Source organism: Barbus barbus (assembly GCF_936440315.1).
Source record: "Barbus barbus genome assembly, chromosome: 1".
NCBI lineage: Eukaryota > Metazoa > Chordata > Actinopteri > Cypriniformes > Cyprinidae > Barbus > Barbus barbus.
Genome location: NC_136729.1, coordinates 17497479 through 17516344, shown reverse-complemented (window position 1 = coordinate 17516344; position 18866 = coordinate 17497479). Strand labels below are relative to the sequence as shown.

The 18866-nt window shown below is 36.0% G+C and overlaps 1 protein-coding gene across 1 annotated transcript; it reads left to right on the top strand.

The window, feature by feature from the left end:
* The first annotated feature begins 385 nt into the window (after window positions 1–385).
* On the top strand, window positions 386–13734 carry alpk3b (alpha-kinase 3b). The gene is made up of 14 exons (XM_079422123.1): window positions 386–793; window positions 1696–1734; window positions 3754–3875; window positions 3966–4083; window positions 4162–6049; window positions 7182–8967; window positions 9234–9378; window positions 10972–11099; window positions 11262–11300; window positions 11390–11664; window positions 11755–11843; window positions 11987–12204; window positions 12283–12331; window positions 12935–13734. The coding sequence occupies exons 1-14, from the start codon at window positions 660–662 to the stop codon at window positions 13185–13187; spliced, it is 5283 nt and encodes a 1760-aa protein (XP_079278249.1). The 5' UTR covers window positions 386–659; the 3' UTR covers window positions 13188–13734.
* Window positions 13735–18866: the final 5132 nt, after the last annotated feature.

Below are 18866 nucleotides of genomic sequence, written 5' to 3'. Positions count from 1 at the left end.
GTCCATGTAACTACAGCTTCATGGTGCTTGGAAAGGAACCCCATGTCCTCAGATGCCTCACTTTATAGTCTGCATTAATGGAGCTCAGAGAAATGCCATCAGGCAGACAAGCAGGTTTACTTGAATAGGCAGTCCATTTAAGGGTTATGCTGGGCTACTACAGGACTTACGTTAGTGCTACTGGCCCTGTACTGAACTTGAAAAAAAAAAGGACTTCCATCATGGATTTCAGTAAGAGGGGGATGTTTTAGTTGACAGCAAAAAAAACAACAAAAAAACTAACAAACAAACAAAAAAAGCTAGTGAGTCGGTTTTGGAAAATGCGATGTGCTTGTGTGCCTATTTGTGGCCTTGCTATAATTAGCCTTCATGGCCACGCAAGCTGGAGACTGATTGGAAACAGTAGAGTCTTATGCCCCGGTGCACCACCCCAGGAGTCCAGCAGCACAGAAAGAAAACACTGAGCTTAGAGCACACCCCTGAGTGTCCAAGTAAAGACAAAAACATATGGGGAATCTACTGCTGGGATGCTGGTTGTGATGACAGAAGTGTCTTACTGGTCTCCTTAACTTTCTTTTGCGGTTTATTGTGGACAGGCTTTAAGAATATATGCTGGATATAAGCTGCTGACTTTGAGTGGACACTTGTAGACTAAGAAGATGAGTTCCAGAAGGCTGATGAACCGTTCGCTCTCGAGTGATGGAAGGTCTTCCTACGGTGGCAGTGATATCAGCTCTCAGAATAGAAGGTCTGGCTGTAGGAGCTACCTGAGCAGTGTTCGATCTGAAAGCAGGTAGAGCTTTCTGATTCCTGATGTAAAATACATTAAATGCATAACTGAAAGTACCATTAAATGCTTAAACATTATGACTTCTATACTTACAAAGCATATAGATACATATTAAATTTAAGGGTTAGTAACTAGAGGTTTGCTAGTTTGATCCCTGTGAGTGAGTCATGAGCCCTCACTGTTGTGCCCTTGTATGAAGCACTTAACCCTATAATCCTGGGCTGTCACTATAATATGTGGATAAAAGCATTTGTTAAATGACTACTTTCTAAATATACATGTTTATAGTGAGTGAATGTTATAAATAATGCAATGGTGCTTAAACAACAATCTAAATAGACAGGCCTACATAAACGGTACATGAATAATGCATACTAAAAGCCATAAGCTTCCTCAGACAATGAATGAGTTCAACCTTACATGACATTTAATTCTGAGCAAACAATAAACGGAAAAAAAAGAAAAAGAATGTGTTTGCCTAAAATACAGAGTGATTCAGGGATTCTGTTTCCTCACTGAGAGAAGTCATTTTCTTACTTTACTGCCAATGGTCAGTCGAACTCTTGAAAGGCTTGTGTGAAGGTCATAATGTTATAAATAAGTCTGCAGTGCCGGCCTCAATAAATGACTTTTAGTGTTTACCAATACACAACTTACCACAGCAGCAGGGGTATATATAGTAGGGGTGTATTTCTAACATGCATTATATAAGTTACTATGGATAATTCACTTGTTTACTTCTTTGTTACATTTTTGAAATTAAAGAATTCCCAAATATAAAGAACTTAATGTACTTAAATACAAACAGACCTGAGTCCTGTAGTTTCTGTGTGATTTCGGTCATCACTAAAGCAAACTTGTGCGCATGGCTGATGGACTCTTGTGCTTGCTTCATCTCTGCTTAGTTATGCTGGTCATAGATTCTCTCAGTTCAAGCCATCCAGGTAAAAAGACAACTGTTAACCAGGACTAACTAACCTAACAGGTTGACATACTTACTGCCTTGTAGTAAAGTTATACAGTAGCAGAAACAGATGTGTACTTCAAAACCTAAAACGCTAGATGATATTTAATTTTTTTTTGACCTGACAGTGTTTGTAATGTCAACATAATGTTGATTGTAAACTTTTATTTACATATCATGTTTAATTTCAATTTAATTTCATACAGACATGCAGTGTTGGGCAGTAACTAGTTACTAGTCACTTAGTTACTGTAATAATATTACTTTTTGCAGTAACTAGTAGTGTAACTAATTACTACTAAGATTTCAGTAATAATATTACAGTTACCATCCATAAAACAGCTTAGTTACTTTTGATGCCTCAACCCCGCTGATTTAAAATCCCACAATCAAAAAATAATTCCTAGATTTATTTTCATAATTTTCACGACTGGCACATGCATGTGATGTCCCCAGTGCAGCTTACATTCAGCAGATAGAAATATTGCATTATATTGATTTTGTCAGGAAAAAAGATGCTCTGAACACTGTTGTGTAAGTTGTGGATTTACTTTACTCTGGCATTATATCCCTCTGATCAGCATGTGATACATTATATTACTATAATTAAAAATCCTTTTGGAAAATTAAATGGTTTCTCACAAACTTATGTGATTTGATAAAATACATAATGAAATATAATTGTATATGGGTAACGGAGAAATTACAATCAGCTTCAAGCTACACATGACAATTAATGAGATTAATACAACACTTCTACTTGAATGTCACCATCAATCACCACTGAGTGTCTGTAATAACTTCTGACAGCGATCCAATGTGGATTTTGGTCAAATGATGAGGCAGAAATATATTTTTAGTAACATTCAAGAATAATTTGATGTGGAAGGTACACAGTTACAACTTCTGTGGGGCATGAAGAAAAAGTAACGTAACTAGTAGTGTAACTAATTACTGTTGCCAGAAAGTAATAAGTAAAGTAACAATATTACTTTTGAAAGGAGTAACTAGTAATGAGTAATATATGTGGCCCTGGACCACAAAACCAGTCTTAAGTCGCTGGGGTATATTTGTAGTAATATCCAAAAATACACTGTATGGGTCAAAATTATCCATTTTTCTTTTATGCCAAAAATCATTAGGATATTAAATAAAGATCATGTTCCATGATGATATTTAGTGAATTTCCTACCGTAAATATATCAAAACTTAATTTTGATTAGTAATATGCATTGCTAAGAACTTCATTTGGACAAATTTAAAGGTGATTTTCTCAGTATTTTGACTTTTTTGCACCCTCAGATTCCAGATTTTCAAATAGTTGTATCTCAGCCAAATATTGTTCGATCCTAACAAACCATACATCAATGGAAAGCTTATTTATTCAGCTTTCAGATGTTGTAGAAATCTAAATTTCGAAAAATTGACACTTATGACTGGTTTTGTGGTCCAGGGTCACATATTACATTCTTTGAGTAACTAGCCCAACACTGCAGACATGTCTGTCTAGAATAAAATCTATAAAACCTATAAAAATATGTATACAATTTATCAGCCATTTCAAAATGAATGACTGATAAAAAATATTAAATGTATGGCTTCATATAACAAAAATGAAAGGGACATACATAGGGGACACAGAAATGGCAACGAAAGGGACATAGGGGACAAAGTTGAAGAAACACCCAATTTGTAAACTTATTGTAAGGTTATTAGGAAAGAAAATGCTTAAGGATGTTAATGATGCAGTAACATCTGAATTACCTACAATTATACCTACTCAGCTAATTTATACATCCAGCAAAGAGTTTGATTTACACTTTTAATCTTTAGAATCTTCCGTTTATTTTAATATTTTGTCTGATCTAGCCAATATAAACATTGTAAATCTTACTTTGCATGAATGCTGACAGTGATGTCAGTGCTCTTCTGATGATAAGGCAAATTAGTAATACAAATTTAACCTCAGATTGATTACAACATTTACCTCCATTTTTAGGAGCACTCTCTGCAGTGTCATGGCTCAATTAACTGAGGAGATACAGCCAACATTTGAGACCGCATTAAAATCCAAAGCTGTGTCTGAAGATGCTAACGTCAAGTTCAGCTGTGTTGTCTCAGGTATCCCATTAAAGCAAGTGAATCCATTGTGGAACAAGTTGTCCAAACTTCCTGTTCCCCAGTCTTTAATTTTAAACGTCACATTTGCAGGCCACCCAGTCCCTAAGATGACATGGTACAAAGATGATGTACAGCTGGACAGATACTGCGGCCTTCCTAAATATGAAATTTCAAGTGATGACAAGACACACACACTCCAAATATACAAGTATGCTGTTTTCTGAGAAACATTTTTCTTGTTTTGAATATTGTTGTGAACATTTAACTGTGTGTATTTCTATCTTAGCTGTACTCTGGAGGATGCTGCAATTTACCAAGCATCGGCACAGAACAGTCGAGGCATCGTGTCATGCTCAGGGGTGTTGGAGGTGGGAACAATGAGTGAGTACAAGATTCATCAAAATTACTTTGCAAAGCTTAAACTGCGAAACGAAAACCGACGTCGTGAGCTAGAGGAGCCCCACAATGCAGGCAAAGAGAATGACCCAGCAGCCCTTGAGAATGTCAGGGTGAGCAGTCCTGAAAGAGCCCAAAGGAAACGAAGGTCCCTCATGGAGACCAGAGCGGCTGGCAACCCTTCAGAGGAGAAAGACATGGAGATGGATGCTCTCAGTCCAACACCTCCAGTGCAAGAGTCAGCAGCAGCATCTGTTCATGAGATCTCAAACTGTGAAATGATCACAAACAGAGACAAAGATGATCAGGGGCTAACATATATCCATGATACCGTGAATAATGCCTCCAGCAAACAGACTAATGAGCATTACGTCAAGAATAAGATCAAAATCTCAACAGAAGCAACAGAGGGAATTAAGGAAAACAGACAGACTGGAAGAAAGGAAGAGATAATGAGTGAGAGTGGGGCTTCCACTGAGAAGATGGAGGTACAGAACACGGTCGATCAGATCACCTCCGTGACTGAATATGAAAACAAACTGGACATAACAGACAGACAAATAAGTGAAAGACAATCAGTGAAAGTGAACAAAAGTGCCTCAAAAGAATCAAACAGAGCTCAGGGTGCTCAGATTGGCTCAGTGTCTGAATCTAGAAACAAAATGGACATAACAGACACAAGAAAAAATGAAAAAACTTCAGCACACACAAACAAAAGTGTCTCAGAAGAATCAAAAAGAGCTCAGGGTGCTCAGACCACATCAGCAACAGAATCTAAAAACAAAATGGACATAACAGACACAAAATCAACTGAAAAGTCAGAGAGAGTAAACAAAATGGTCACAGAAAAACTAAAGGGAGCTCAGGGTGTTCAGATCACCTCAGTGACTGAATCAAGAATTAAAATGGACATAACCACAAATAAGAATAAAAAATTGTCAGTGAAAGCAAACAAAAGTCCTTCAGAAGAATCAAAGAGAGCTCAGCGTGCTCATATTTCCGCAGCAACTGAATCAAGAAACAAAATCGGCATAACAGTCACAAAAACAAATGAAAAACAGCCAGTAAAAGTAAACAAAAGTGCCTCAGAAGAATCGAAGGGAGCTCACTATGCCTCAGCGACTGAATCTAGAAACAAAATGGACATAATAGACACAAAAATGAATGAAAATCAGTCAGAGAAAGTCAATAAAAGTGTCTTGGAAGAATCAAAGAGAGCTCAGGGTGTTCAGATCGCTTCAGTGACTGAATCAAGTAACAAAGTGGATATAACAAACACAAAAACAACTGAAAAGCAGTCAGAGAAAGTGCACAAAAGTATCTCAGAGGAATCAAAGAGAGCTCAATGTGCTAAGATCACTTTAGTGACTGAGTCAAAAATCAAAGTGGACATAACAGACACAAAAAAGAATGATAAACAGTCAGAGAAAGCAAAGGAAAGTTCTTCAGAATCAAAAAGAGCTCAAAAGCCTGTTACAACCCAGAAACAACTGCCACTGAAGTTTTCCATGACAACCCAGATGAACAAGGTGGTTGAGAACACTAAGCTAACTAAATCACTTGACAAAGGGACATCAAACCTCCAACCTCAAGCTCTAGATACTATCCAGAACTGTAATCCAAGAGGTATAGAAAACAAGCTCATGGATTTTGATGACCACAGGAATAAAACTCCAGTAGGTACATGTGTGAGGATCTTTCCTCATTCCTGTGGTGAGAATGACGTCAATGTGGACACAGGGGAGAGGAATGTGTTTGCATGCTCTCTTAGGAGTTTGGTGAGTGTTTCCTCATGCTCTGTCCGTGACCTCATGCGAGTGTAATGTTCCCAGTGGTAGTGAGAGCAGTAACCCCCCCTTAGTCACAATCATAAACTATAAATAGAGCCGCAAGCATGACTTTGATGATGTGACAAGACCCATCTTATATGACACACAAGTAGGGAAACAGATAATGATAATATTCCCATTACGCACATTGTGGCTCCAGGGCACATTGAAGTATAGAGATCCTGAGATCCATCAAATATGCTTGCTGTCCCTAATCACCTGTTGCTTCATGACGTTCAAAAGTAGATACAAAAATACAACTTTACTATGCAAGCTGTAAGTGCTGTGGACAGACCAGCTGCTCTCCTTTTAATATCTCACATTCCCCTCTGATCTCATAAAGCCTTAAAATACTCAGTGCAACAGCTTTCCCAAGGCAATAGATGCTAAATAAGAAACAAAGATAGACATAGTCAACTGGAAACAGGTGGTTTCTCATTCTAACTTATAATCATGTAATTAGGGAATTCACATTCTCTAATGTGGGGTCTGTCAAATAAAGTAATGTTGAATCCACTTATTTTCTCTCGTTTTTCTCTTATCTTAGCTAAATGAGAGATAATCAAGTGATAATATTACAGAAGTTCAGCTAATCTGTTGATTTTATATTAATGACTGAAGTGCTAATTGGCAGAATATCCCTGCAGATTTACAGTGGTTAAGGATCTGGCATTAGTACAGTGCAGCTGAGCTGAACCAGTATATGTGTTTTAAATGTGTTTATAAGTACATCTATATATATATATATATATATATATAAGAACAGAATTTTCATCATTTTGGTGAATTATCTCTTTAATATATATCACTAACTGACCTGTTAACAGTTAATATTATATATATATATATATAGTTTAAAAGCAGTTTTAAACTGTAAAAATATTTCACAATATTGCTGTTTATACTGTATTTTGAACACTGTACAATGACAGTCAGTGGGATCCAATGTTGCTTTGGAACCAATGACTTTCATTACATGGAAAAATAGAAGCATTCTTCAAAATATCTTCTTTTGTGTTTTGGGTTTGGAACAAATTTGGTTGAACTATCCCTAAAGCTTCTGAAAATTCTATGATTTCAGTCTGCAGGTAAAACTCACACTCAACCCGCAGAGCCACCAATTTGTGGAGACGTTCCTCCTTTTCAGAAGGAAGTGCACATGGATTTAAAGCAGCAACCCTCATTGATGCATGAGGTCACTGCGAGTGTTACGGAAACACTCAGTTCCTGCCAACTTGCATCACAGGGAAAGAAGCCGAGCACAGGTGATCAATCTGTCGCATCAACAAAGAGCAGTACACTTGTCACTGAGCCTCAAAACAGTGAGAAAATCCCCTCAGGTCATATTTCACACATGCTTCAAGACGGCCAAGTCACTACAGCTATGAGTTCCTCATTAGGAGATGACACATTAACTAACATGTGTGAGAAGGATAGCAAAGCTGAAAGCCAACTCATCAAAGAGCCTGATAAACTAAAAGGTGAAACAAAACTTGCATCTGTTTCTAAAGAAAAGTCAATGGCAAACTCATCAAACCATTCCACAAATCAAGTCATCGTCACAGAATTTGTACAATTTCGCACGACTAACTCAGATGTGGTGCAACCACAGACCATGAATGACTCATCAATCTCTAATGTTCAAATGAAAGATAATAAGGCCCAAGAGTGTCAGAGCACTTCTCTTGAAGCTACAGACTATGTTGCCAAAATGGACATACAGGCACAGTCTTATTTAACCACATCTGAACTAACCAAATCAACTCATCTCCAGATGCAGAGTTACTCTGCAAAAAAAGGCAATGATCATTCTGGCCCCTCTGCATTCCTCTCTCAACATTCAAAGCTTTTACCCACAGAATTTACCATTCCTACAATATACATAACAGATGTGGACAGCATATCTCAAAATAATACAGAAACAGAACACACTGTAGATGCTGTTGACATCAGAGCTGAGATGAATACAGTAACCTCTAACATGACAAATAGCAACACGAAAATGCAAGTAAGTAATATATCTGAATGCACAGACACCTCGAACAAAACCACAGCTGTTTTGGAATCTGACGGTCTGCAAGATAAAAAGCTTGATCTTTCCCTGCATTCACAACTCTCTGAAGTCAACAAGACTGATCAACAGCCACAAACTCAAGAAAAACTGATTCAAGGACCTGAATCAAGTCATTGTGTCACTGACTTTGTTGCATCAGACTTAATTAGATTGAAATATGTCACTATGCAACATCACTCTGATGACAAAAGCATAAAGACCAATGAAGCTAACTTAGCTGAAATGAGTCATTTTACAGAAACAAATCTTAATCTGAAAACTGATTTGGACTCCTTCATAAAACAATTGAAGTTGGCTGCATTAGACCTTGAGAGTTCAAATCTAAGTACTACAGCCAAGATAAATGCTGCACCACAAATAAATGCGGAAGACAATGTTAAATGTGGTGAGGAAGTAAGTTCTGCAGTGACAGAGCTCACTACCTGTAAGGTAACAATTCCATCGAAGACTACACATCAGGTCTTCAACTCTACTGCTGCCCACAGTGAGCTTGCCACCAAGACCGATCAAAAGACTACATTACCCAAGACTAAAACAGAGAAGAGTGAAACAGGAATCACCGTATGTCTTGAAGAAGCAAACAGAGATTCATATCAGGGGAACAAATTATCTTTGAAGACACAACCTGCATCTCCATTACAATCAGTCAGTAACTCACCATCGAAGACATCATTGGAAACACACTCCCCTCGTCTCACCCGGAGGATTGTCCAGGCTGACCTCCCCAAACCAGCAGGAAATGAGAATGTTCAGCCCAAATCAGCAGAGAAAGACAAAGAAAAGCTATTTAAAGGTAAAGATGGCAAGGAATGGACACTGAACACACAATTCCAGCAGTTACAGTATTTTTAATTAATAGTGTATAGACAAGTGGTTCACAACTGACAGAACAGCTGCTTTTCCAGCAAAGCTATTGCATTTTATGCATTCCCTAGGAATGACACTTTTAGCCTTTGGTGTTGCTAGTACCCTCTGTTCCCACTGTGTATCTCACCATTATGACTCTTTGTTTCCCCCATGATCTTCTTTTCTCTCTCCCTCCCTTTCAACTCTCTGCAGTCCCACAGGTTATCCGTAAAATCCGACCAGAGGTGTTTGATGCCTCTGGACATCTGAAACTCTGGTGTCAGTTTTTCAACATAGTAAGTGACTCAACAATAAAATGGTACAAGGATGAAGTGGAAATTGCTGAGATAAAGAGAAGGTACACACTCCTTTAAGTTTTACTGACCTCTAAGTGGTAATCAGTGCCCAATATATATTATACCGTGAAATAATACAAAAACACGACTTAGAACACAACAACAGCGCGTCTGTTGTGATTCGCAAACACGACTCTGTGAATCAAAAACATACAGAGATACAGTCTGATTTACACCAACTAATTACTCTTACGAGCTCTGTATTACGAGCTTTGCTCTTTGTTTTAAATCAAACACATACAGTGCAACATTCGCAGTCCAGTTCATGAGCAAATGGCCTTAAGACTCTGCTCTTTAAATTAATTGTTCAGAAGGGAAAAGCATGTATTTTTATTTGTGCATCCTCGCGTCTCCTCTTTATTAAGATGTAATAAGAAAAGAGGTAACACTTTAGAATACTGTTCCATCATTAATGAACACAAAGAGCATATGAGTAACGCAATATTAGCACTCTAGTAACTACTAGTATCTAACAAGAAATTCTGATTTATGAATTAGTAAGTAATAGTGCTTAGTCCAATGTGGTAGTTCACTATTAGCTAATAACTGCTATTTTTTTTATACCTCCATAAGAATTACTAAGACCTACTGTATATAGGTTCATAATTAATACGAATAATACATAATGTATAATTAATCATAAAGTGAAGATCATGATAACTTCCTAATAATGACTGAAGTGATTGTAAACTTTTGAGGTTTTTGTAAGGTCCTGGTTAGTAATTCATTTTGCTAGATTTGGTAACTCTTAAATCATTACTAGTGGGTTACCATGATCTTCACTTTAGAATACTGATCCAAATAATTAGTAGTTTCTTCAGAAGGATTTAGTAATCATTACCATACAAAACATTCCATATATCTCAAAAGCTTACAATGACGTCAGTCAATATTAGGAAGTTATGATGCTTTTCATTTTAGAAAACTGATCCAAGTTAGTAGTTCCTTTAGAAGGATTTGACAATACTTGAGTCATTACTAGTGGGTTACCGTGATCTTCATTTTAGAATTAATTATTCATTATGCATAATTCACATTAATTATGAACCTGTATACAGTAGTTCTTAGGAGTTCTCCAGGATATATGAAAAAATAGTATATTGATTAGCTAGTAGTGAACTGCCAGTTTCAGCTGAGCGCTATTACTTACTAAATCAATAATCATAGTTTCTTGTTAGGTAATAGTTACTACAATGTTAATAGTGCATTAGTCATTTGTTCCTGTGCAGTTATTAATAAACAATGGAACAGTATTCTAAAGTGTTACCAGAAAAGAAAACGAGGCACCCATAGTATAACGTAACTACTTTGGATCTGACCAATCCCTTGCTGAATAAATCACTAAATCCTTCAGTTCAATCAATATGACTCACATACTGAACTGCATCATAACATTGCATTCAGTGTCAAATGCAGTCTCGAAATGAAGTAAGTTTTCTTTTTAAGATTCATGAAACTTTAAAGTATCATTACTGACTGATGGTTTATGACGACTGGTTGTTCATATGACAAGCATGCGATATTAGATCTATTTTGTGTATTGTTATGAGCTGAGCATACCTGCTGATGGTATTTTGTTTTGTTGTCTTTTCCAGTGCAGGAGATGAGACTCAAGTGTGCTTGGCTATTATACAGATGTCCAAAAGAGACTGTGGTGTTTACAGATGCACCATTACCAATGAATATGGCAAAGATTCCACAGAGTATCTTCTTAGCGCAGAGTGTAAATCCCCCCCCCCCCCCCCCCCCACTCCCCCTGTTTTCCATGTTGTCTTTCTAATATGTTCGTTTGTGTGAATTGCCCATATGTTAGAATTCTCAAACAATTTGTTCTAGAGAATTTGTTATGACAGCATTTTGTGTTGTCTGTTGCATTTGTTGACAGTTCTGTCCAATATGTTCCTGCGTGAGGAGCTCCAGGAGGGTAAAAAAAAATAGCAGCTATATAGTTCTTTCAGTCTTTTTTTTTACCCCTCAGTACCTACATGTAAATCTCTGTGTCTTTTACAATAGTTGGGGAGGAGATTGAGATGACTCCTCTCATCTTCAGTAAAGGTCTTGCTGATGCAGGCTGCTGGGGCACAAAGTTCTACGGCCGGGTCACAACAGAAGAAGCTCAGGTCGGACTGGGTTGTGAGCACAAAACCAGACGGTTGAAAGTGATCTACGGATTAGATCCTGTGTTTGAGTCTGGCAGCTCATGCTTTATGAAAGTGCGAAGCCCTATTGCATATGAGAGCAGAGAGGAGACTGTCTTGGCTGAAAGGAATATTCAAATCACAAAACAGGTGACAGATGTTTTAAGTTCTTTAAATGTCCAGATAAATTTAACATTTCTCAAAGATAAGTTTTATCGTTTATCCCTCACAATTTCATAGGACTGTAGAATTCAGAACATGGCTAGAGAGTACTTCAAGATCTTCGCTACAGAGACAAGAGTGATAGAGAGCTTTGGTGCAGCACTGGAGTAAGTGAGATTTTTTTCTCCTACTAAGCTCAATGCAAAGCACAAGATTTTATTGTAGTTTAATTATAAGGTCAAAGAGCATATCCTAGCAGAATCCTAGCTGATTCCACATGTGTGGTCACTGTGACTGTGTATATTTTCAGGGTAAATCTGCTTTACTTCATGTACTTGCCAGCGAGCAGTATTCCTTATGCAACAGTGGAGGCAGAGCTTAAGGGTGTCTATTTGCGGTATTGTGGACTGGATCGCACAGGGTCACTGGTATTTAATGAGAAGTTAGAAGTGGCACAAAAGTGTTCTTGTCTCCAGCACTGGATCTACCAGTGGACCAATGGAAATGTGCTGTTCTCTAGACTTGATGGTAAATTAAAAATAAATATATCCAAATGAAATATTCAAATGATGACTCTGATTCTATTGTTTTTCTTTGATGTTGCAGGAGTTGATACAATACTGACAAATATCGGAATAGCAGTCAGGTCAAAGGGGTGGGTACTAGTTAGTACTTTAAAACAATTCAGGCTTTTTGATGGTGATATTCATTCTATTGCATCTACTTACACATGGGAAATACACTGCTTTTTAAAAGTTTGGGGTCAGTATGATTTTTTTTAAAGAAAAATGACATTTAACATAAATGCTGTTCTTTTGAATGTTCTATTTATTAAAGAATGCTGAAAAATGTATGTATCACAGTTTCCATAAATATATTAAGCAACGCATTTTCAACTGTAATAATAATATGAAATGTTTCTTAAACACAGTCAGCTCATTATAATGATTACTGAAGGATCACATGACACTGAAGTCTGGAGTAATGACTGCTGAAAATTCAGCTTTGCCATCACAGGAATAAATGACATTTTAAAATATATTTAAAATGTTAATATTATTTCACAGTATTGCTGATTTTATGGTAATCTTGCCTTGGTGACCATAAATATACTTTTTTCATAAGAGGCCAAACCTGAACTGAATGGTATTGAATGTTAATTAATTGATTTAAACATAAAAAATAAAAAAAATGTAATTGATGCAATATTAATATGTAAATTCATGATGCATTCATGATGTTTTTTTTTCTAATGCAGGTATCAGGGGTTTCCTTGTGAGGCTAATCCGAAGGTTTTCGAGCAGTTTCAGATTCAGCATCAATGTAATTACTTCTGTGGTCTCTTAAACCTCAAACCTCTCAAAGCCCCAGAAACACTTCAGACTTACACCAGACCCAAGGGCTCAAGCAGCCCGCTACTACAACGAAAAACAGCACCCAGCTCCTCCAGTCCCCAGATCCCACGCAAGGCCACAAAGAGCCCCAAAGTATCCCGCAAACTGAACCCATAGACATTCACCTAACTCAAAATAAAGTAGGCCATATACATAGGGAAAACTAAAGGAAAAAGAGAGGCCTGTCTGTTATTGAATCGGAACGTCAATCACTGATCTGCATGCAGCTGCACTTACAACACGAATGTAAGTAAAAACAACATTCTTTTGATAAATGCAACATTTTAAATGAAATATGTAAATCCAGAATCATTACCTAATCTTCTGTTGCAGTGCTCTTTACAGAATTCGTTCTGTAATCCTTAGAGGTTTTTGAAAGGGCATTGTAAAAATATGTGTGATAATGTCAAGTGGAGCTGTAGCACTACTTTATATTACCTCTTCGTTTATTTCTAAAGGACGTATGGTGCTGTTGGATGATTAGCTGTTTGTAAATAGTAATTATAAACGAGTATTATTGTGTGAGAGCATATTATTTCCATTTGGTTGTGGATTAACATGCATAAAGCATATCTGGAAAATTTAATTTAAAGTTATAATATTAAATTTTTCAGAAACACTGCAAGCTATTGAACCCTGTCCATTAAAATGTTACATATTCTCAAATTGTGTGTTCCTCAGAAGACATTTATATGGGTGTTGCTCAACAAGAGGGGGAGAAAAATGAGAGACTATTCATGGCTGACCTGAGCTTGTTTCGAGAGGCATAATGGAAACACAGAAACTGATGATAACAGTATCTAAATAATGACATGATTTAAATGTTGAGTTGACATTTGAAATTTTAATTACATCTGTTGTGTCTTCCAATCTTATCTCAGATATCTCACATTGCATTACTGGATGAACTAACATGCAGGTGATCAATCTATAAATTTGCCTTTGGTTTAGATGAAAAGGAAAAGGAAGCCACCCAAAGAGTACATACTAAGTCTTACTTAAAAAGAAAATGTGCTAATTTAATGTCATATGTCTCATGAATGAACACTAGTGCATTTTGACTTTAGGTCACAGAATGTAATTAAGACAATTAAATAATCACACCGGTTTAATTGAATTAATTTTACCTTGTTTATTTGTTTACAGCTATAGTAAAGCTTTTTTTTTTTTACCACATTATTATCGTAGCTCACCATGACAGTCATGACGCACATCACAATGGGCTCCAGAACTGACTTCAATGGCCTTAACCCTCTGGTGTTGTTCAGTCATTTGAGACAGAGAAAATTGGTTTAATTTTTTTATTTATTTATTTATTTTTACTTAAACGGAATGATGCGAAACATATACACTATATTATACGAAATATATATATATATATATTATAAATTATAAATATTATACTAATTATTCATTATTTAAATATTTCTTTCCCACCAGTTGGCATTCAGTGGATTTTAAGTACTTTTGCTTCATTAATTGAAGAATAGGATAGAATATGTTTGTTTATTTATTTATTTATTTTTACATTTTATATAGAAATGGTCCATAATTTAGATGATGTTTTTAGTAAAATGCAGTAAAAATCCCCTCAAAATACCTATACATATGAGACAGAGATAAATATTATCAATCTATCTTTTAAGTGTCTCTGTGGACTAACACTAACGCATAGGAAGAAAACATTCTAAAATACAAAATGAAACATTCCAAAACCTAGACAGGATCTGAAAAGAGTGTGCAGAGTAATGAATACATTAACATAGTCTCACATATTGGTGATAAGACATTGCCATATCCTTTGATTGTGATAAATTAGTCAAATGAATGAATATATATTCTAGCCTGAGGTTCTGCAGATGCCTGTAAGGGAGCCTAAGTATAGCACCCTAGCATGTACTTATGTATAATTGCCAGCTCACATCATGATGAAGTACATTAATGGGATAAGCTACAAAGTGGAGGGTTAGTTCAGAATGGATCCAGACTTGAGTATAAATGGGCAAACTCATTAATTAAAATTCAAACGCAGAGTGAGAAAGATGTGTTCTGTGGTTCTGTTTGAATATGTAAACAATGTGCTTTTAAAACAACTGAGAAAAGTACACCTTCAACCATATAATATTATTAAAATGTCAGGTTGAAATATTCAAGGAAAACCCAAATGCTAGTCTATTATACTGTCATCGTTTTCATGGTGATAATCATGATGACTCGCGGGATGTAATTTTTGCACTAAATAGGGAATTGTATTAGAAGCACCTGAAGCTTCTGAAATGTCAAAATAGCGCTGGCATTTTAACAACTTTTATCTCTTTTCCACAAAAAGTTGGAGGCAGCCAGTGTGTCTATGCCGTCACTGTGGTAACTGTCACTGCTAGGCTATAATCTGGCACTGCAGACCGTGTGTGTACTGTGTGTTGCTCTGACATTCAGATAGCAATCTCACAGCCTTCACGTTGTGCATCTCAACAAGAGAAAAGGCTAAACATTCTTGAATGATATCACGACTGGCTAATTATATGATAATGCTTTTTGAAACATTACAGGTTAGATCAACGGTTCTTTGTTTAATAATTTAGAACATTATGCAGGACTGAGGTAGTTAATTGTAGCCTACTGTATATTCTCAATTAGCGATACAAAATACAAATAGCAACACCAGCAATCCAAATGGCAGCTTTATATCTGGCACTATAGGACCTACTTTCATTTCGTATACAAACACAACTGGCACCATCTCATATCTCAATTATAGAGAAAAGGACATCAGAGCAGTTCAGAAAGCTTTATTATTAGGCTACTGTAATATTGCTGCAGTGTTCGTCTAGTTACTTGTTTATATGGACTTTTCTTACATAATATACAGGAAAAATTATAAATCAACTAATGATAGCAATAATTTCAATATTTCATGTAGCCATGTAATAAGCAGGATAATGTACAGTCAGGAGGTCATTATCGTAAAAAACCCCACTCAGGGTGAGTATTCAATGTTTATTTTGCGATAAAGCCCTGCTGGTTGTACATCATCACTTACATAATCAATACACAATCAATACAACCAACATGCACTTCTCAAATCAGCCTCCGTTGTTGTATTTCTACCATCTGCTGTCAATACATTTTAACATATCACACATCCGCAGGCTACATTCACACAGAGGAAACTCATTTTTCCTGAGAGTGAAATGCATATTTGATCTCATGAATTTAACATGCCAAATGTTCATTTGTGTGAGGGGGTAATTTAAAATGTAAAGAAATAAAATGAGGGTCATCACATTTGATTCTGTTAATTTTTTTAAATCATATAGATATAAACGATTTGTAATTTGAGCATTATTGTGTGACTTCTTTACAGTGGTTGTAAATAAATATAGTCACTGTGTTTGTTTATTAGCCAGAAAATCAAAACATGGTGGTTAAGCTATAATGTGCTTCCTTGCCATTAATAACTGACCAGCAAGATCCCATCAACTGACATTCAGAGAATGACACAATCAGCGAATGACTCAGTCAAAGTTGTCTTCTGTCTGGCTGAATATGAGTCACAATGCCCCAGAGCGGGTGTGTGTTGCCAAAGGGTTTAATGATGTGGCAAAAGATGCAAACAGTGCAATAGAGGTGTACATTCTCCATGGTGTGAGGTGGAAACTCCTACTAAGACTCATTTGGGTGTGAGTAATAGATCTACAACCGGAATTACAGACCTGTTGGGACGTTATTTAAATATGAATTAAATGAAAACTAAAAGACTTTCAAATCACATGAGCCAATATTTTATTCACAATAGAACATAGAGAACATAACAAATGTATAAATTGAGAAATTCTAAACTTTTATCCAATAAATGAGCTTATTTCCAATTTGATGCCTGCTACAGGTCTCAAAAAATTGTTTTCATTTTATTCCAATTTAAAAAACGTCCCAACATTTCCATAATTCGGGTTGTAGCTGCATATTCTGCAGTCAGATGGACATAAACAATTGAAAGACTGCTATGCTTCACCAAGTCTTCATATTAGAACAAAAGAAACATAAAGTTCTGCTTGCATGAGGCAAACCTCTGTCATGATTCAGTCCTCAGGAACAGGCAGCATGTCGTCATATTTCTTTGAAGTCTAGCTGATTCAGAAGGGGGTATTAAAACTCTTTTGTGCTGTCAGAACTCAGGAAGGATAGAAACTGAAGCAAAGTGTGTTATGTTTTCTTGTTTTTCTCAAAAGTTGATCCTCTTTTGGGACTAGCAATTACTGCTAGTTAACCAATATACACTGACTATTGTGTGAACCCTCATGTTCCTACTTGGCTGTTATCTATTAGCATAACATATGGAGTGTCAAATATTATTTTGATAAGATTAGCGGGCCTCTAAGATGTACCCATATTGTCATGGGAACCAGCCAATAAATTAAAGTGATAAATATTTGTCAAACATCCATCAAGGTGTTTCTTTAGAGCAAACCTACACTATGTAGTGTTCTTATTAGATCAGTTGATGTTGTTGTGAAACTGAAACTGACGACAGTATCTTTATAAAGACAATAAAGCAACCAATAACTTTCAATCACCAGTAAACAATGACAGATGTTAAAAAAAAAAAATGGCCAGGACCTGTTGTTCCAGAGATTACTCACACTACTAACTAAGACTAATTACCTACTAATAATTTACTGAGTCACTCTCACCTAATTGTTTGTGCTTGACAATCATAATAATTTCCTTCATAGTACAACATCCCTACAGGAAATTGGAACAGAATTTCATGATAATAAAGAGAAATATTTTGATAATGGCAATATTTACTCAGGATTGTCGGGCTGAACACAAACTGATAAAGATGGAAATACTTTGATTAATTATTGTTTTAATTTTCCTCATTCGAAAATTCAAACAAACATGATGACTGTTGTCTTTATTATTACACAAAAGCCCTTTACAACAGTTCTCTTGCTGCATTGAGTGTAAGTAGCAACACTACTATGTATGCATCTAAATACCTAAAAATGGGACTTTTTCTGAATAAAAAAAAAAAGAGAAATGGTTGTGTCTCAGTTGCTTTTGAAATGAGGCTTAATTTTTTTTATCACATATTAAATGGAAGAGTTATGTTATGATTTCATAGGTGGTATAGGATTTACATGGTATAAGCAGATTCTAATTTAAAGCGACATCAATTACTAACCCTCACATTTTGGTACTTTCATGGACAACACTAGAATGTGAAACATTAAAAAACACGGTCAGCATTTATGCAGCCATGATTAACTGTAAAAGGATTCATCACACACACACACACACACACACACACACAAAATATATATATATAAATCAACACTGATTACTTCTGAAATCATAGCAATACATTTTTGCATTTATACAAAATCATTAAATAAATTTCTATTTTTGTCCCTGTCTCTAACACAATTCAAATCCAAAGTTTAAACTTACATTCTCACAATAAAAGGTGAGAAAATGTCAGCACTATTAAGAATCTATTAAAAAATAAAGTGTGAAGTACACCTCCTTGTTCACTGGTGAATGTCATTATCTATATAAATCATAAATCTCACAAACGGCAATCCAGTGTAGAAGCTGTTTTGCTTATATTTCATGTTATCTATGGCTGAATGGGTTGAAAGGCCCACCTAGTGACAATTAAATCATAAAGCAGAAGACACACTTTTTAAAGTCAATGATAGCACAAGACAAGTTTCTAAATGGTCACCACATAAAAAATAAGACTTGCCTGTAGAAACAATAATTTATCATGCTGGTAAGTATATTGTCAAA